The sequence below is a fragment of the Zonotrichia leucophrys genome, chromosome 2, assembly GCF_028769735.1.
Source record: "Zonotrichia leucophrys gambelii isolate GWCS_2022_RI chromosome 2, RI_Zleu_2.0, whole genome shotgun sequence".
NCBI lineage: Eukaryota > Metazoa > Chordata > Aves > Passeriformes > Passerellidae > Zonotrichia > Zonotrichia leucophrys.
The window spans coordinates 50,811,810-50,832,959 of record NC_088171.1 but is presented as its reverse complement, the minus strand read 5'-3'; the positions used below and the strand labels follow the sequence as shown (position 1 = coordinate 50,832,959).

Genomic DNA, 21,150 nt, shown 5'->3' with positions numbered 1-21,150 from the left:
TTTGCAGTATCTTGAAGAGTAACTTCACATGCCTCCAGCAAAACCTCAGATTGCCATCTCTGAGCAGGGGGGAGAGAGGAAGGAAGGGAAGACCATGTTGGGGTTTTTTTTATTTCAGAAATAGCTTTTCAAACAGCTGACAAGGAATGGTGTCAAGAAAAAAACAGGGATAAAATGCTACTATGAATGCGGCTGAAGACGTTAGCTATTCCATTTATCAAGGCTTGTTGTCACCATGCATGGAACAGTTGACAGAGATGTAGAATTACCTGAAGCCTCAGTTTTTACATACACCAGTAAATCTACAGAACCCCATTGTTTTCATAGCTGGCTGGTCAGCTGACAATGGCTAGGATTGCTTAGAAAAGTGGTAGTTGAATAATTTTTCTGTAAGGCAGGGCTTCCATCTCTGGTCAAAATTTCCAGATTATTTTAAAATTAAAACTGGTTTTAGAGTGAGAAAGAGAGGATACATTCTCTTTTAGAATGAGTTTTCTTTTATATATATATATATTCTGTACATTTATGAAATATAGACTGAAAATTTCAGAGTTATGATTATGAAAATGTAGCTACTTCACACCTGAGATGCTTGTCAAATAAATCACATTTGAATTTTCTGTTTGAGAGATATCCCAAGTTTTGGAAAAGATTTGCTCCTGAAAGCAAATTTTGAAGGGGGCGTATTTGTGGTAATTTGGGAAGAAGCATCTACCATCACTGTTTCCAGAAAACTCTCTCAATGACACTGTCATATAATTCTAATGAAAGAGATATTCTGCTCACTTCTGTAGCTCCTCTCATCCCAGCACCTCCAAGAAATCCACCGGCACTAATGAATTTTGTCTCACTGTTACTATTCTGAAGTAAACAGCCAGTCACTTTTGCAATTGAAAATAAAATGAGGCTTAGAGGTAAAGGTCAGCTTGTGTTTGGTCCTGGCATTAACATGGAAGAGAGGAAAGATCTTTCTTATTAATTTTTGTAAAAAGCTGGGAACATTTATACCCACTGCATTCAGGGATGGTAGCCCCTAAAAGTGGCTGATAGCCCCTAGAATTGCCCTAAAAGTCTCCCCAGGGAGTGATCACTGACCTTGGCAGCTGTGAAAGGGATCATGAGGAGTGGTTTGCTAATAGAGCAGTGGCATGGCTGCAGGATGGGTGTTCTTGCTCTGTGGGCAGGGGATGCTCAGGGCACTCTGATACCTGACATCTGCACATGGAGGGTCCCGTGCTGCTCCTGGGGCTCAGCTGTTTAGTTGAGACATAAGTAACTCCTCCAAAATCAGACAAGTGACAGTGACAGACTGGGGACAATGATTCCCATGGCCGTTTGGTTCTGCCCAAAAAGTGTTCATTCCTCCAGGCTGAATGCTCTAGCACATGACTGATTAATATATTTTCTTGCAAATTTTAATAATTCCATCACGTCTTTCTCCAGAGGCATCCTAAAACACAATTCTACCACATCAATGAGTTTTCCACATGATGCTCAAAGTCCCATATGTTAAAATAAATGCAGCTTATGTTTTCCTCTGCTTGGTTTTTCACCTCAGTAAGGAAAATGGTGTGACCTTCATTGTTTCTTTTAATTGAATTGTTATTTTGTTTTCCTAGCAGAAGGAGACTTTTCTATAAAACACCCCCTAGGAAAGCATGTTGCATTAGCCACATGTCACAGAATGCAGAGGACACTGAGGAATCTCTTCATCCCAGAGGCCCACAAGAAGTTATTAAATTAAGTGGGAAAATATTACATTTCTTCTGGGAAATTTATGACCCAAATGTTTTTAAACAGTACTTGCAAGCTGTCATTCTATTCCAGGACAATAGGAAAGTTTCAAACAAACAAACAGAAATCCTGGTCTGAGGAACTGCAAGCACTGTTCTTTGAAAGACAAGATTCTGTTTCAGATGAGGCAGGTGATTCAGAAATGCCTGATATTCCAACAAACCAATTTATGACTCATCTGAGAAGACCACTTCAACCTCTATTTTGTTCCAAATTAGCAGATGGGGAGAGGTGCCCAGTCTGGCATGTGGGAGCCAGCCAAAGGCAGCAAATAAACAATCCAGCTGGGGAACAGGCTAAAACTGACCAGTGGAAAATCTTAGTCACAGGGCGATGGGGAAATTAAGGCCACCTTCTGTAACTGGCTTGGATGTTGGCAGACTATAGTTACAGGTTGCTTTACTTTGGTGTCCCTCAATGTCAATATGGCCTTTACTATACAGAGCATCCTCTCAGCATTACCCCTCTTCTTTCAAGGGTGATTGGATGCCTTTCTCATTGCCATAAATGCCACTTTAAAGTAATTTCATGTGCAGAGTCTTATAAATCAGTTACAGCTCACACAAAGTTCAAGGTGGGGACTGGTTGACATTCAAAGAGCATAGTTGTCCCTGACTTTGCTTTGCACTAAAACCATGCAGCACATGGCAAACCATTGCTGGCACTACCACTCAGTAGTTCATCTCAGGTTTTCATCCTTATTTCCAGTCTACTTCCTGTTACATGCTGACACTGCAGGGGCTTTGTTACCTTCCTCATGTGTGCTAATCATTTTTGTGCAGAAAGCAAATATTTGCTATGCTGCACAAAATTGCCAGATGCTATAGGCATATGACAGAAACAAACCTTCTGGGTCCTTGAGTTTAGAATCCTCACAGTCACAGGCAACCAAAATGCATAACCTGTGTCTAGCTCCCTAAATTTATTCAACTCTCTATTGAAAATAGTTTGAATCTTTGCCAGCTGGACAACTGTTTCAGACTCACATCTTTGTTTTTTGGAAGTCTTCTAATTCCTGTCAGTTTGGTTTGCATCTTTTCTTTACAGCCGTGCATTCTCATTTCAGTATTGTTCTTTGGCTGAACTAATTGTTTTCACTTCCTAGCATTTACTCTCCCCTTGTATGCTTACAGTGCAATCATATCTTCTCTCAGCTTTTAATTGCTGTGTTAAGCAAGAATAATCTCTTCTCATAAGATTCTTTGTCTTGTTCCATTCTCTGTTTAAGTTAATAAGGTTCTCCCTACTCGCTGCACCTTGAATTCTTTCTTAAATGCAGGTAATCCAAACTATGGACATTAATTCTGATAATGGTTTACCAGTGCCCTCCACAATGACATTAATTCTTGTGCTGTGCACCTGTCCTAGGAATTTTTGGCTGATTACACTGGGATACTGTTTGTTATGTATTATTTTCTGACCTCTCCAACCTTGTGTTACTGGACAAAAAAAAAAAAAATAGACATATGTTGACTTCTTGTGCAAAGGTATTTATTATAATACCAAATATGACTTGACCCAAACCAAATTAGAGGTCCTCTAATTTTCTGATGACCTATGCTTCACCCATCTCACCAACAATCTCTGCAATTGTGTTTTCCATCCCTGCCGTTTTTGGAAAAAAAATCAAATATGCTAAATCTATAACAATTCCCTTCTTCCAAAAATCAGAGGATTTTTTTATTCAAAGAGGGATATCTATTGTGTTGACTATAAACTAAAATTATGTGCTTTCATATTGTTTGTTTCTGCCTTACATTAGGCAATGATATCTATTTCACTTGCTGATTTTATGGGCAGTCTTACCTTGATTGACTGCAGGGCAAAATCTTGTCAGTAAGTAATTAAAGACATGGTAATTCCATTAGTTTACATGTTCTTTATAATTACCTGTAATTTGAAGTCAAAAGACTCCAAAAAACTCTCATTATTTTATACCCTTATGCACACTGATGTGAACCAAAGCCCATGTCATGGTTTGAGCCTGGCACAGAGCCAGTGCCCCCATGAAAATGCCCTCACCCTGGTGTCTGCTGTGAGATGTGACCAGGAATAAGCAAAACAGGCTCCAGCTTAAACATAAAGAAAACTTTATTACCTAATCTACAGGAAAATAGGAAAAAACTATAAGGAAAAAAAAAAATTGAAAACCTTACAAAAACACTTTCCTCCTCCCCACCACCAGAATTTCCCAATCCGATACATTCTCCCAAATCACCAACTGCCCAGCCTGGCACCACCCTTTAGAATATTCAAACTTCAGTCCATGAAGAGGAGAGGAGTCCTTCTTGTTCCATAGTCTTTCCCTGGAAACTCGCTGAAATCTCGTGTGCTTCCAATGTCACTCGGCACTGCCCGGAAAAGTCCTTTTGCCACTTGTGACATCTTCCTTCCACGCTCAGTGCTCTCACCACTGTGCATGGACCAGAGCTGCTTCTAGGGCTGTCTTTTAAGGATGCCTTGTCTCACTTCAAAAAGGCACAGTCTCTGCTTTGGGACATCTGTCCCCCCCAAATTTTTCCAACCCCCTGGGGCCGAGGGGTCCCCACGATGAACCCTCCTGGTTCTGAGGCACTGCTTCCCCCCCAAGTGCAGTCTCTGTGTCACAGGAATAAAACTGAGTTTATGGCTACACAAGAAAAGTCCAGCCAAAAGGCCACTCCAATCATCTCTCCCCACTCAGTCATCTCCACATCCTTCGGGCCAGGCCCTTGTCTCATCTCATCTCATCTCATCTCATCTCCTATCTCCCTTCTTATTCAGCTCCGAGGAGGATCAGCATTTTTGCAAGGCCCCAATCATGTAGGAAAGGGGTTAAAACTTCCAGTCTCTGTCTGTCCCAGAACGCCGATACTCCCACACGCGCTGCTGCTGCGGCCGGCCTGCCGGCACTCTTCCCCCCCGCCTCTCCTCCTGGGCCGGCTGCTATTACATTCAGATGCCGGCTCTCCCTCTCTCTCCCTCCTGGGGGGGGGAAATGTCTGCCCGATGTCTCTTGGGGCTCTTCCACCCTTCCATCCTCGAGGGCCTTCTCACCCCCATCTCTGTCCAGGCCCCGGGCCTATCGCATGGCTGCCCCTCCCCCGCCCAGCAGCAGCGGCTGGACAGGGGAGGGAGATCTGACCTCTTTGCCTCGACATCCCAAGAGGCCTCTCAGGGCCGAAGCTCTGCTTTTTAACCCCTGTGTATTCTCGGAGGTGTGTCCAAACCCCACTGGTCACACCAGGTGCCAATATCAAACTCCAAACATCCATTGGTTTGACCACAACATCCCAGAATTCCCACTTCTTCCTGGTCAAACCACCACAGCCCATCACAAACATCTCAGCTCCCCCATCTCCAGAATGCATCAGTTATGAGAGCATCCAGGCAGTTCCTCCTGCAATTCCCACCTGGTGTTCTCCTCTTAGGACAAACCTCTTGCCCAACAGAGAGAGCAGAAAGGAGGGGTGGGGGAGGATGCACACAAAGACCTAACTGTTTTTTGTCACTGTCACTCCTACCTTTAATCCCAGTTACCAACATCATGCCATAACTGGAAATGCTGTGAGTGAGAAAATCTGAAAGGGTCCAACCAACCTTCATTGTTTCCTCAGACTCTGTGGCCTGAATCCAGTGGGTCTTCTGGGCCTAAATTATTTAGATATTTTTGAGAATCATTCTTCTAAGTGGATAAAGAGAATCTTGGTACTCTGAAAATTACTTTTCTTCTTTAAGTTGAACTTTTTAGATAAAGTGCTAGCAATTGTTCTGTTAGCCTATTGAAAACCTGAATTAGTCTTTACTGGTTTTACCAAGGCATTTCAGTTCTAAAGTAGAAAAAGGTTTTCTGTGACTAGAAGATTAGCTATAATAAAAGTGGAAGTGTTTTTAATAATAATACAGTGGTATCCATGGTGCCTAAAATATTTATGTAAATTATTAATTCAAATTATGTCAACAGACTGATTCAAGTAAATACAATTATTTTCTCCCTAGGTGTTTGTAGGTAGATGCTAAATGTTCATAGAGAGTTCTGGACACAGATTTTCCTAACACTTCTCAGCATTTCATTATGGTTTAAATGGTAGTTAAAAAAAATCAGTTTAAATCATGATGGAAGTTAATTCATTATTAAATCATGTTCCATTTGGGTTCTGCCTTTCTATCTTACCTTGCTACAGTTGTTCTAAGGAATATGAATATTTCTGCTCCCGACTTTTGGTTTAGAAACTTTAAACACATATAGTTTCTTACATTTCAAAAGGAAATAAAAACTTACTGTAAAATTTTGTTAAAAAGTTAATAAAATGGTAATCTATTTTTTAAGAGCATGAAGCCAGTTACTATCACAAGGCTGCCATAACACTATCTTGCATAATTTAGATGTTTTATATCCTCTTGATCTAAATGTCTTGACTTTGTTTTTACAAAAGAGCTTTTTGTCTCAAATCATGCACTGCAGACAGCTCTCTACTTGTATGAAATCTTAGAAACAAATGTTTTATAAATACATAAACCCTCTCACTCACCATTTTATGTTGTCCACTGCTACAGCAGGAAACAGGAACAGGTCTCCTGTTTGCTTTACATTTTCTGAAACTCATGCATACTCCAGCAAAATAGTTCACAAAAGGTGGCTAAACCAGGCAGCTCCCTCACTCACGTGCTGCATCAAGTTTTCTACCTCTAATTACCATGAAATCTAAGATATTTTTACCTCCAACAGGTCAGTTCTCTTTCCCACTCTTGTACCACTCCATGATACTTCTGGTTTGTATTTTTAGTAGATACTTCTTCCTTCTACAGGATAAAAAGCAAACAACATCAAAGATATCTTCTTCCATCTTGGGAAATCTATCCTGGATTTTGGCAACTATAAATTATTACAAGAGTACAAGAGTAGAAAATCTTTGACTCAAACTTTTGATAAAAGTTTGAGTTATCTGGGACATAGTTAGCTGGGTCCATCTACTCCACCCCCTCACACACACCCTTTTCATATACAGAGTTACTACACTAAAAAACAAAATTGAGTCATATTTTTGGATGGCTTTTTTTATCGTGGTAGTAAAGTGCACAGTGCAACGGAGTCCTTACCCTGATGGTGACCCTGGACTGCCACAGAGAAATAAATAGCCATGAAAAATTGCTTATAAAAGAGGCACTACAAATGACAAAACTTACACAGCCAGGCAGGAAAATCAATAAATTCATATCATCATGAGACCCTGCTGTGGTGCAAAAGTTTTTCAGTAGCTACCACCCAGGCACCTAAATACCTTTACAAGTCTTAGCCACAGTCCACAGCAGAACTTACAGCAAATAAACAAATTACAGAATAAGGAAAACACTACAGAAGAGGAAGAAAAGGACACAGAGAATGTGTTTTCATAAAAGCAGACCACAGAAAAGTGACAGGGGATATTTAGTTCTCAAAACCTGCACCAGGCTCTTTACAGCTTTGACTGATTTTTATTGCATTCAAATGTGACATATTTGAGAGGGGCGTTGATTTCCTTGTGTCTGTTTGTAAGCACTTAAACACATTGCTCAGCAAATTCAGAACAGTGCCAAATTCATAACAATTTTTCATAGTAAAATAAGCCACTCTCTCCTCTCCAAAAACCTCTCTGATGCTTTACCATGCTCAGACAAAATCTGATCTCATGAACATTACCACCTGCTTTTATTTTGCCTTTCATGCAAAAAAAATAGCTATCAGTTACACAAAACCCTTTATATGCTGCATGGGAGAGCTCTGTTCTGATGTCTCTGCCTCCCCCTTGTTGTGCTGCCTTCTGTTGTACGGGAGCAATTCAGTTTCATGGTAAAGTGCTGCAGTTAAAAGGATATAATGAAGTATATTATAAGCCACTACAGACAGGAGAACACACATCTCCTCCCCTTTTCCACTCAGTGCACTGACTACAGTTCCCTTTGTGTGAATCATCTGCCACAAAATAGACCAGGAGATATTGCTGCTGTATTTTTTTTAAGCATTAGTAACTCTCATGAGATGAATCAACAGACCTTCAATGAGTCACCGTTGCTGTTCCTTCCTTCTTTCCAGGCAGCTAAGTAGTTATTGGAAGAGAACTGGCTGGATGGGAGGTAACATCTATCTGAAATTGTATTTATTGCCTTAGAATTAAAGCAAGTGGGTTTTTTTCAAATCCTGCTCTAACCATCTAACATTTGGCTTTAAACAAATCATTTCACATCTCTTTTCATTGGGTCTTTGTTTATGCAGGACTGATTTTTTTTTTGTTTGTTCTTACTGCCCATACCTGAAAATTGCTGTATCAACTAAAATACAGCCATAAAAGTATGGAAGCTGTTTCCAAGTGCTCATCTACAAGACAACTGCAGTGCAATTAGCATAACTGAAGTAATTAATAAATAATGATAATAAATAATTTTCTTCTTAGGTCATATTTGGCCTTTGCATGGTCTTTTATGAGAAAACTTGGTACTTCCATTAACTCAATTATTTTTGTCCCCCAAAGCAATCTAATGTACTGTGTTAGAGGTAGTTTTTATTTTACTTAGGAAGTAGGTATTTATTTTTGAGTGGTTCATTGGCTGTCAAGATTATTTCAAAGTGAGATAAAATTACTTAGTTATTATCAAAATCAAATCCCTCCTTATCTTTGTCCTTACACAGATATTTGCTCATGATGAAAAAGGTGTTGTACTGAGTTCTGATGTCTCTTCATTTTGAGCTCCAGTATAGCTATGCCTTTCCAAAATATTGTAAGTTGTGTAAGTGCTTGTCTGCCAGTAGAAAGGGAACTGCTGTCTCTCTGCAAGGCGAGAGAAGCAGCCAGGATTTTTTTTTTTTTTTTTTTTTACTACCTTGCACCTGGAGAGTTTTTGGCCATTTTCAGGTAGCCTGTGTGCAGTGCAGTACAGTACTTCTGAGTAAACTGGTATATATTGTATATTTAAGATTAAAATCACAGGTGAAGGTAATGAGGCTCAGCATGGATAAACAGGCAAAGGTTATTACAGTAGAGAGAGTCTATTCCAACATAGACAATGAAAGAAAAAAACACAGCTAGTTATTCAGTCAGACAGACAAATATATGAAAATATTTTTGATCAGTCATAAAATTAAATTATGGAAGAATTATTTTAACATATTTGATTCCCATTAATTCAAAGATGCTTTGTTCCTGCAAACTGAAACTAGAATTTAGACTTATTACCTGTCCAGTTGTTGAAATTACTGGTCCATCTATAAATGTTACTAGACAGAAGATATTAAAGTATTGTGAAGGAAGATGGACAATAATGCATTAAAGTTCACCCCTTTTAAATATATAGCAAAGCAATATGTTTGTGCACAGTCTTGCCTTACGATCTGACACCATAGTCATATGCATAAGAAAACAGCAGCTCTTGCTGAATCAGGTCAGCATCTCTCAGTAGATCTGATTCCCTGTCCATTCTCAAGGAAATGTCACTACAAGTTTACAGCTGCCAGATGTAGATACTGCACACAGCAGACACTGAATCAAGTGCCTTCAGGCTGCAGACCAAATGGTGGAGAAAATGAGGATCAAAAATATGAGGATAGACACTTTAGGGGGTGTTTTTTGCTGCATTTAACAAAGCGTTTTCCTTTACTTTTTATTCTGATATGATGGTTTTTGTGGTATGCAGGACACTTGGAAAATTTCAAGATAAAAACAAACTGAAAAGGTCATAAGAAGCTTCAGACATTCTGAAGAGTGATGTATTCCTAATGAAATTGCACAGAAATTGAATAAATTCTGCTCACCATAAATGTTCACCAAATCTTTAGTCTTTGGGAAAAAAAACACCCTTGGATATCCTATTTGTATCTTTTCTAATATTATGTTATAATTTCTTCCAAAACTTTGATGATTAAAGCCATTCAGCTACATATTTTCATTCCTTTACCTTCCATTTATAAGTTAATTTCCCTTCTCCTTTCTATACATGTTTATAGACTTCCTGTGACTGAAGGTAAAATGTGTTTTAAAATATTTCCTCCAGCAAGAATTTTACTGAGAGAAATCAGTAATACTGTTACAGAATGTCAGAAATCACTAATATTTAAAACTAACTTTACAGATACATCATCAAAATGCTGATGCCAATAGCTGTACTTCTTACTGTACATCCTTTTTTGCAGGGAAGTAGTATTTTACTCATACATATGGTAATCTCTCTTCCCACACATCTCAAGTCCCTGAACATCAGGACAGGGACTGGGAGGAAAAGGTTTCTCTCATTGCAACTCAACTCAGCTTCAAGATTCCCCGAGGAACGTGAACAAACGTAGAGTCCTGGAATTGACAAGATGCATCCCATGGCCCTGAGAGAATTTGCTGCTGTAGTTGCCAAGCTGTGCTCTGTGATATTTGAAATATCATGACACTCAGGCAAAGTCTCCAGTGACTGGGAAAAGGTAAAAAAGAGAATCCTGGGAACTCCTGGTCAGCCTTAACTCTCTGCCTGGCAAGAGCATAGAACAGATCCTCCTGGAAGCTGTGTCAAGGCATATGCCTGACAGGGAGGTGATTACAGACAGCCTGCATGGCAGTCGCCAAGAGAAAATTGTGCCTGACTAACATTAGCCAGTTCTCTCAGGACTCTGGGAGAGCATCTCATAAGGTTCCATAGACTTATGCACATTTGGGTTCCTCAGATGGTCATGAACCTGATCTCTACTTACAGTGAGAATTCTTTGCTCCCCCAGTCCCCATCCTGCTGTCAATCCACTGGGGAGGCATGGGAAGAAAGGTTGTCATTGAAGACTTGAAGGCAAAAGAGTTGAGTACCTCAGCCTTCTCCTCATCCATGTTACCAGTGTTCCACCACTGTTAATTATTGAGGGGGGATGCACCTTCTTTGACCTTCCTTTTCTGGTTAACAGACCTGTGGAAGCCCTTTCTGTTATTCCTTGCATCCCTTGCCAGGTTCAGCTTCCTTTGGCCTTCCTCAACTGTATTTCATCTCTGTACTCTTCCCAGGTTTCCTGTCTTTGTTTCCACTGCCTGTGCATTTGCTTCTTTCCCTTTAATTTGACCAGCACTTCCCTACTCAGCCATGCCTATCTCTTGTTTTCCTTGTCTGATTTCTTGCTCCTGGGGATTGCAAGCTCCCATGCTCTACAGAAGACTTCCTTAAAAATCTGCCAGCTCTGCTCTGCTCCCCTGTCCCTGAGGGCAGTCTCCCTGGGAACCCTATTAAATATCTCCTTGTGGAGCTGGAAGTTTGCTTTCTTAAAGTTTGCCTGACTTTACTCCTTACCTGGTCCGTATATCTCTGGACTGCAAAATCCGCCTGTGCATGATCCTGATGCCTTAAGAGGCTACCTAGAACAGAGGCTGGACAGTGTTAAAGGAATAAAGTAGGTATTTATTAAAAGGCCTTTGAAGGATACACCCTGGGCTGTACAAAAGCCTGGCCGTGGCTCCACCCAAGATGGATGCTGGTCACAAGTTTTCACACTTTTATAAGTTTTGGTCCATTTACATGTTGGGGCTAATTGTTCAATTACAGCTTCAGGGTAAGAAGTCCCATCCTCCAAGACTGCTCTCCTCAGTTCAACCTTGTTTATACTTTTTGGGCCCAAAGCTGCAGTGCTGTCCTTGGTCCTCAGGCTGGAAAAGGATTGTTTTGTCTAACTAAACTGTGAAGAGAACTTGCTAACACGCTATATAAAGTTCAGAGCTATATACTCATGCAGTACAGAATCTGGAAAATATGAAAGCTACAACTTAAAGAATCAATCCCTTCAGCTCAAGCTGTCTCCAATCTTGATGTCCCAAATTAACTCGTTACATTGGTGACCCACAAACACAGATGGATTGTTCATTCCCTACAGAATATCAGCTTGTTCTAAAGGTTCAAAGAGGCAATGAGCCTCACTTGTACTGTATCTTGTGTGTAGATTTACACATGAGCAGTGGATCTTATATAATATTAAATCAAAGCAATAGCTTTACTCATCCTTTTTCCCTTCTCGGCCCTTATGGAAATGACTGCATAAGAATCAAAAGAATCTAAAGTTCCATGACTTTTCTTTATTTTACCTGTAACCCACAGGCAAATACAGAGTGTGTCTAGTCTGTACAATGAGCCCCTGTGTTAGAGAGATGCCTGAGCTCTTTCTGAGAAAGATATAGCATGCCCACACAAATCAGCACTCAGCTATGCTGGGATTGATCCTCGGTGCGGTGTAGTCTCTCATTAGAACTAATTACTGTTGGCACAGCATCATGCTGATGCAGCTGTGCAGCTTCCAGAGCTGGTTCATTTGGCACTTAGCTCAGGGATCACTGAAGTCTTGGGCACGGATGCACGCTGTCATTTGGTCAAATGAATGAAGGTTCTGCTCATTAGTTCAAATGGACTTTTCATTTGGGAATTAGATAAATGATGAAGCCATCCAGATGCTTAGTCCCATTATTGTAAATACAGTTATGAGTTTTGACAACTACCTGATTATTAACAGACAGCCAAGCAATGCAGTAATTCCTGTATTGCAGTCAAGCAACTTGGATCAACGATTTTTCTCTGCTATGTTGCTTTGGTAGCTTTAAAATTAAGTCGTGTCATTTGAGAAGTGGCCTCCTTAAAGCAGGTCCTGTGCTCCAATAAGGCACTTCAGGGTAGCATCTGTAGCCCTTTCCACCTATTTCTGGCAGCCAGGAACAACCTACCAATGTTGTTTCCATGCCAGCATTGGCATGGCCTCTCTCAGCCCTGCACAAATGAGGGCACTGGGGAAGGAAATTTAGAGATGACATTGTGAAACTATCTTTAAACACAAAGATCTGAGTATAAGTGGGAAGGGTGGACAGGATAGTTACTTTCAAATCCTAGATTGCCTACTTTTCTATTCAGAGTCTTCTGACTGTTAAAGGCAGTGGGAAGGATTCCAATAAGTACATGTATCAGACATGATTTGACCATTTGATAATCTTGACCATTTGATAGATTTCATATAAAGATGTATAGACCACTAGCTCTAGAAATATCTATCATGTCTCTCTTTTTATTAAGTTTTCTTTCATTTTCAATCATTTCACTGAATTCTGTCTACAGGTTCAGACAGTGAGCCCTTTGTTGGAGGTGCATTTACAAACAAACTGTCCAAGAAGTTTGGCAGATGTTGCCCTTACAAAGCTACAATATTTTCAAGCTGTTGTTTCCTCAGAACAAATATGTCTCTGGCAGATTCAGTTTACAGTTTATAGCTTATTGATGTAAGCTATTTTACAGCCAAGTGAGTGAACTCTGATTCTAGATGTAACATGGCATTTATGTTCCAAGAATAGGATTTCAAAAGGATTCTAAAGATGTTAGAAACTCATCCCTTTGATGTAAGTCAACTAAAACATCAGTCAGTTCCATTTGAAGGGTATAAAAATACATCAGGGAATGTAAGAGAAACAAAGTACGAGGGAGGACGTGTTTCAAAGAAAGCATAATGGGGAAGAAGGAGAGCAATAGAGAGATGGGCGTACATTAGACAGGTGGTTGAGAGAAGAGTTGTAATCCCTCTGCCTTTTTTTTCCCAGTTTATGTGTCTTGAGAACATCCACCTACTGCTTAGCATCTAGTGAGTACCCACCCATCCATTAACATCTCTTTCTTTGCTGGCAGCCTCATTATAACTAGAGATCCTAGCCTGAAATTCATCAACAAAGATCAAAGTAGAAAACAGGGGAGAAAAAAGATACTTGAAACACAAGGAGTTTCAAGGAAAATGGGAGATCTAGCTGGTCTTGAATGCCAGAAATATCTATCAGCTCAAGTAACTTGACCTTGTGCATAGCAAAGGACACAGAAATGTGTGCTGCTTCCCCTGCCACTGACCCTCAGAACTTGTGTTTAACTAAAGCATACCTACTAGAAAGCTTTGAAAGGAAGGACCCAAGAAGCATGGACTCCCTACAGACAGTGCAGTCGTAGAATCATGGAATCACAGAGTCATGGAATCACAGATCAAAGCATGCCAGGTTAGAAGGGTCCTCAAGGATCATGTGGTCCAAACTTCCTTAAAAGAAGCACAGTCCAGACAAAATGTCCTAGCACCCTGTCCAGCTGAATCTTAGAAGTGTCCAGTGTAGAGGAACCTACCACTTCCCTGGAAACATTATGGCAGTAGCTGATTGTTCTCATTGTGAAAAATTTCCCTCTTGTGTGTCCCCAGGAGTAACCTGTACCCATTACTCTTCATCTTTTCCATGTGACTTCCTACCAAAAGGATATCTCCTTCTTTTTTGTAGCCACCCCTTAAATACCAAAACAATTATGAAAAGGTCTCCCCCAAGCCTTCTTTCTAAAAGCTAAACACAGTTTTCTCAGGCTTTCCTCCAACAGGCTTTCAAGTATTTTGATCATCTTTGTGGACCTTCTTATATTTGTATTTGTTGAGCTTCACAGGTCCTTATCAGTCCACTCTTCCAGCCCTATCCAGGTCTTCCTGCACAGTGGTTCAGTTGTACCCCTTCTTTTTTATGGGCAAATGCCTCATGGATTAAAGATGAGGAGATGGTGAGACCTAAATAGAGCTAAAAGCAACACAGAACAAAGAGTGAGAAGGGCATTTTGTTTGCCAAAGTTGCTCTTCTGTGTTCTGAACAGATGGCTGACAAAATCCTGAGACCTTAGAAAATTGAATCGATGAGAGAAACGTGTTCAGATTTAATTATATGTAATTGCACAAGGCACAGAAAGGGTAAAACTAAGCCACAAATCTCAGTGTACAGAGTGAATTTATGTGGTAGGAGTACATAAAAAATTCACTCTTGTTCAATTTTATGAAATTTTCATCACAAAACCCTGTTCTGACTGAATAAATTACAACCCACATTAACTTTTTTTTTTTTTAATAATTAGGCAATTTCATACATTTGTTCAAAGTCTGATTATTATTCTCATTTCTTAGAAAAACTGGCTTTAGTTTTACGGTATTTAGTAGACTAGAAAATAAAAATATTATTAGGAAAATTCACTTCATTACCTAAAAAGTGACCAGTATAAACCTCTGGTCATTTTTTTGCAGCTCATTTCCTACATCTTTTTGGAAAAAAAATCCTATGCTGAGTCAGTCATTCTGAATAAATACTCACATATGCACAGGTATGTTAGATATTTTTTCAATCCTCCTATTCGAATGTTTGACAAAATAATACCACTGTCACATCAATCAAAGAGTCACTTGAGTAAAAGAGATTATATCACCGAGGATTGTATGTGTAGACAGAGACTGAAAAGTACAACATACTGAGAGGAAAAAAGCTAAACAATTGCCAGGTTTTTTTATATATGTTATACTGAACTTCTGAACAAATTGGATGTTGTATTGTCTCTGGCTGAAGTGGAGTTAGTATTCTCCCTAGCAGCCCATATGGTGGTGTGTTTTGAATTTGTGCCTAGAATAGCTTTGATACCACACCAGTGTTTTGCCTATTGCTAGTAGTGCTTGCACAGCGCCAAAGCTTTTTCTCTATCCCAGTCAGGAGACTGAGGGTAGCAGAGGCATTGGAAAGGGACACAGCCAGGACAGTTGATCATTGTCCTAAAGGACAACACCTTGCTCAGCAGAAAAGTTGGCAAAGAGGAAAAAGAAGGAGTGGGGGCAGCTCAGTGTGCTCAAACCTGACCTTGAACTCTTCATTCCCCCAGCCTTGAGAGTCAGGATCTCAAGAGATGCTGGAAGAGAAATTGCCAGTAAAAACTGAGACAAAAAGAACATTGAGTACCTCAGCCTTCTGCCTGTCAGTTGTCACCAGGCTACCTGTCTCATTTTTTGGGGGTGTGAAATTTCTTTTGTCTTCATTTTCAGACTAATGTGCCTGTGGTCAGATATTCATCCATTTCTGTTAAGACCCGTCATCTTACTTAGAGATGTCCCTGGTTGGAAAGTACTTATTCCATAGACTGAAAATGGAACTAAGAATGAAGAGTCAGAACCAGTAACATAACTTGTGTGTGAGACATCCCATTTGCAGCCTCTGCCCATCTCTGAAGCTCTTTTCATTGCCATATTTCACGGCTTTTTTCAGTCCATCAGTCTAGAAAATACATTTTGTCACCTTTGGTATGGGAATTGTGTTTTTAGGTAGGTTGAGAAAGGATCAGGAAGTCCATAGACGTGATATTATCTTCTCTAACTTTCAGCATCTCAGCAGATACATGCACTGAAAATGGGCTATGATGAGAAGATTTTGCTGGAAAGCTATTCTTTCCCTAACTATAAGATTAAATATAAAAATATAGTATAAATATAATATAAATTTATACAATTGGTACTAATTTCAAAGGGACCAATTTTCTCAGAAAACTACAAATTTAATTACATATCTTTTAGTCTGTGATACAAATTTTAGTTTAAAGCCATGCATAAAGTTAGATTATGCAGGCACAGAGCTTCTACTTGAAATATCTATATTTGCCAATTTTCTTCACTTTCCCTTTTAAAATAAGAAAAACTTTCTTTTAAAGACTTAGGGATACTTCTATCCACAACACCAAAGGTTTGCAAACAAAGAAGCATTCTTGTGGCAGTTTTCAAAAATTCTGAATAGACAATAGTCAAAGTACACAGTAGCAATATTGACAATGTCATCAGCTGCCTCAGAATAAGAGAAAAAGTCTGCTAATAGGTCTTTATTTTACAGTCCTGTGGACAGACAGCTTTTGGGAAACTATTCAAGCCTGACAATGAAGAGATCTGAGGCAGTTCTTCAAAGCAAAATTAAAGGAGAATTATATACACACTCTTGAAAATAGATTTGAACACACCATACAATTTAAGTACTGGAGAGGTTTTACTCTAATTCCTACTTTGCCTGGGTTTATTGGCAGAACCACTGAAGTTACAAAACATAATAACATTAAAACTAAATATCTTTATTTCTGTAACAGCAAGCTCTGGCTTGTACAGATTTTGTGCCTTGTAAAGAGCAAAAGGACAAACAGACTAAATCCATGGCTTATAAAAGGCAGTTTATTCAACAAATTAAATTCAGCAGAGAACAGAAAGAACAACAGCTTTTCAATCTTTTTCTTTTAGAAGTAGCCAATTTGAAAAAAAATCAATTATGTAATAAATTTGTGTTGAAAGCACATTTTCTGTAAAAACTTTATTCCTATCCATTCAATTTTCTTAAAAATGTTGTCAAGTCAATCTGATATAACCCTGTGAAAATCTATTAGGTCATGTACAAAAATATTTCTCACTATTTATCAGCATTGTTAGTGATAATGAACATGGAGTGGTGCTTTTACCCCAATTTATTGGCCTTGCTGAATAAGAGTTTTACAATAGTGCATTATCAATTCAACCTAAGCAGAAACCACAGCTGGAACACTTAGACCCTAATTGGGCACCCAAAATCTTTGAAGGGAATTAAAAGGGAGCTCTGGCTTTTTTATTTTATGTGTAGGAAAACCAAATTAAATTGAACTCTTGGTTGTCTTTACTTCTGTCTGGTATCCTCATTTGTGAATTCTGTAATTGATAATCCATTCTCTTTTAACCCTTTCATCTGATCTTTTGCCACCAGAATAGAATTTGCAGCCTAAAGATATATAAACTAAGTCTCAGTAAGAAAGTCATAATTATACTACTGTATTAAAATAATTTATATATTATTAATCACACTCATCAGTCAATAATAGTTATCGATAATATATTTGCCAAGGATGACCTGAAGGAATGACTAGTAGGGCTTAATGGAAATTTATAAAATTTCTAAACATGGTTTTAATCATACACTATAAACAGAGCACTGTAGGGCTTACTAAAGATCCATTTCTGTTGGAACCCAGGGCATTCCTCTGACTGCCCTGGAGGACTCCGGACCCTGGCAGGGGGCTCAGAGACCTTGGCATGGAGTCAAAGAAACCTGCGCCTTTGATCTTAGCCCTTGGAAAAAACTACCAACTTTGTATGAAGATGTACAAGTCACAAGAGTTTGAGTAGAATGGTAGTGAATTTATCACAGGGTGGAAAAGTAGAATTTTGGGGTTTTTAGAATGGGGGTTTAGATGACAAGATGGAGGGATTTGGATGTGCCTTGTCCTTCCTCTTTCTTCTTCTTGTCCTCAATCTTCTGCTGTGATGGTGGCACTTTTGGATTGGTTTAGAGTAGAAACTGACTGTCTAACATAGGTGATAGGTATTAGAAAATTATTGTAAATAAAGTACACATAGTTTTTAGTATTAAAAACTAACTCCACCTCAGGGGCGTGCAGTGTGCCATGAAACGACGTGCTGAACAGACCTCAGCAGGTCGGAGAAAGAATGTTATAGATTACAGAGAATAAACAACCTTGAGAATGAGAGCCAAGGAATTCTGACTCCTTCTTCAAATGAGGGGCTGGGAAAAAGAGACTTTCTAATACCTCGGGGTCATCTCAACACCAGAGATCTCGTCACATTTCTTTTCAGCCATAAAATGTCACATGGGTCTTACCCACAGAATTATTAGTTCATTGTAAGAATTAATTGCCCCTCAAAATCAAAACAAAAATTTAGACTTCTCCACATTTTTTTTACCAAAATGCTTATTCCTTAGAAAATTTTTTAAAAAGTATAAACTGGAAGGCTGCAGAATGCAAAGATTAATGCAATTGGTTGAGGGTCTGCTGATGAAGTCAAGAAGTTTGACTCCTTCTAAAAGTCAAACTCCTACTCAAGTTATAAGGAACTGAATGTGACTATAAATTCAGAAAGATAAATAGATTATGAAAAGATGACTTAGCAGTGCACATTTCTATTTTATATGACTTTTTACTCTTTGAAAAGCATAAATGAATGTGTTTACAAAGACTGCAGATTGTGAACACCTCCTGCTTGCTATTTCAGCTGCTACCGAGGTCTCCTTCTCGTTTGACGTGGGAAACGGGCCGGTGGAAATCGTGGTGAGATCTCCCAACCCACTCAACGATGACCAATGGCACCGGGTCAATGCCGAGAGGAACGTCAAGCAGGCCAGCCTGCAGGTGGACCAGCTTCCCCTGGAGGTCCGGAAAGCTCCAACAGAGGGACACACACGGCTGGAACTGTACAGCCAGCTCTATGTTGGTAAGGCGCAGAGGGGGCAGCCGGGCTTTGCTCTCATGGTGCTGAACATTCTTTGCCTTAGTGATTGTGGAAAGCTGTGCTCCTCAAGTGTTTGTGGGACAGCAAAGGAGGAAAAAAGAAGGAAAAAAAAAAAAAAGAAAAAGAAAAAGACGGACAAATATGTCCATAATTACAGAAATACAAACATCAATTAAGAGAAAAATATTGTGCATTAGGAACTTGTCCTTTTTGTCTCTCTCCACCTGCACCTCCTGGCTGAAAATGCCTCCAGCAGACTGCAGTGCCAAACTCCTTTTTTGCTGAGAGTCTCTTCCCAAACACACAAACACTTTTTCACCACAGAAGTGAAAATTTCTGCAGAGTTCTTGCCAGGACCGCATGTGACTGCAGTGCCCATCCTAGCCTCCGCAGCACTTCCAGCCTCTTTAGATTTGATCATTGGCCATACTTTTGCATTCACAGCTCTCACTGCAGTCTTCCCCTTTAATCCCGTGGGCTATTTATTCATTTGATGTATGAAAGCACCACACAGTGTTACACAAATGCATTCCCTGGAACCAAGTTAGTCCAGCTGCTTTCTGGAGCTACTGGTTTCCACTGCATTTGGGGCAGGCTATTCCAGCAGCATTTGTATTTCTCCAACTGTGAGCCGCAGGGCTGCAAAGTGCTGGCATGCCAAGTGCCATTAGCTGGAACCAGAACTGCATGAAATGTTGAGCAAAGAAGCACTTTCATACCTGTCTAGATATCTGTTGCAAGAGAAGAAGTGAAAAGAGAAAAAATTATCTTTTTTCTCCATGTTAGTCAGCATTCAACAACTCAAATGAACTAAAAATTATGTTTAAAGCCTTCATTGCCATAGTAATCAGCCCAGTGTCACTGCAAACTGTGTATAATGTGTCACCAGATGTGCAGGTGTTATTTACAAGCTCAGATTTTCCTTTGCTGCTGTGATCCTAGAAATGGCAGTTTCAAAATAAGCTGAAAGATAAAGTTTGTTTAAAAGAGGAACACTTAACCTTTAAAAAATACCAAGCCTTTTTCTGTAAACAGGAAGAGATGGAATATTTTTTCTAACCTGAGTTCTTTGAGAATTGTTGATAATGATGATTTTATTTGTTAGTTTTGAATTGACTGTAACATAGCAATGTTTTGAAATATATAGTACCTTTATTGCCAAAAAAACAAATGTCATCATCTGCACCAGAGAACAGCTTTAAACAGTACCTGGAGTCAGACCTAGAATGGACTTGAGTTGGAGTGCCCAAAATGGATACCTGAAGGGGCCCTGCAGGGTAATGATGAACAAGAATTGTTTGGTGCCTTCTTTTCTATTTTCTGTAGAATAAATATCTATTCTTTGGGTAAGCAAGAAAGACTGAGGGGTGATGACTTTGTGTCCTAGGGGTAGGACAGTCACTGAGAGGGCAAAGAAGGTTTTTCATCACTGCAGTATATATGAGTGCATGCAATGGTGATCACAGGGGTCTTAGGATGAGGGAAGAGACGAGGATCTGACTCCATGTTTCAGAAGGCTTGATTTATTATTTTATGATATATTAAAACTATACTAAAAGAATAGAAGAAAGGATTTCATCAGAAGGCTAGCTAAGAATAGTAAAAGAAGGAACCATAACAAAAGCTTGTGTCTCAGACAGAGTCCAAGCCAGCTGACTGTGATTGGCCATTAATTAGAAACAACCACATGAGACCAATCACAGATCCACCTGTTGCATTCCACAGCAGCAGATAATCATTGTTTACATTTTGTTCCTGAGGCCTCTCAGCTTCTCAGAAGAAAAAATCCTAAAGGAAGGATTTTTCATAAAATATCATGGCTGCAAGTGTACATAGAATGGAATCACACCAGAACACCCTCTGCCATGTGCACTCAGCAGAGACCAAGCCTTGCCTGCTCCTAGTCCAAATCATCCAGTTACTGGTACTGGGTTTGAAGCAGCACTTTCTGGTTTGTATTTAGTTCTCTTCCCCACTCAGGTGAATATCAGCCTCTGTGGTGATGAGCGTTCAGATCTCCTCAGGGACTCTCTGGCACCTGCAGCACTGCAGTAATCAAAGAGAGGAGGGATAAGCAGAAAAGATGCCAGCACTCATTGTTATTTACTCACATTTTTTAGTTTGGGTTTTTTTAGATTGTTGTTTCTACTCCAGCCTCAGATAAGACTTACCTAGCTGAAATCACATGTTTTGAGGGAGTGTTTACTTGGCGTGAAAAAGGACAGTTCTTATTAACTATTAAAAAAACCAACTCAACCCAGATTGTCAAATGTAGTTTT

The 21,150-nt window shown here is 39.6% G+C and overlaps 1 protein-coding gene across 1 annotated transcript in view; it reads left to right on the top strand.

The window, feature by feature from the left end:
• The window catches only part of CNTNAP2 (contactin associated protein 2), a 1,031,263-nt gene that overhangs the window by 917,369 nt on the left and 92,744 nt on the right, over positions 1 to 21,150 (top strand). Inside the window, exon 17 of the mRNA XM_064704986.1 lies at positions 18,635 to 18,853. Within this exon, the coding sequence (XP_064561056.1) occupies positions 18,635 to 18,853 (219 nt within the window). The remainder of the gene's footprint in view (positions 1 to 18,634; positions 18,854 to 21,150) is intronic.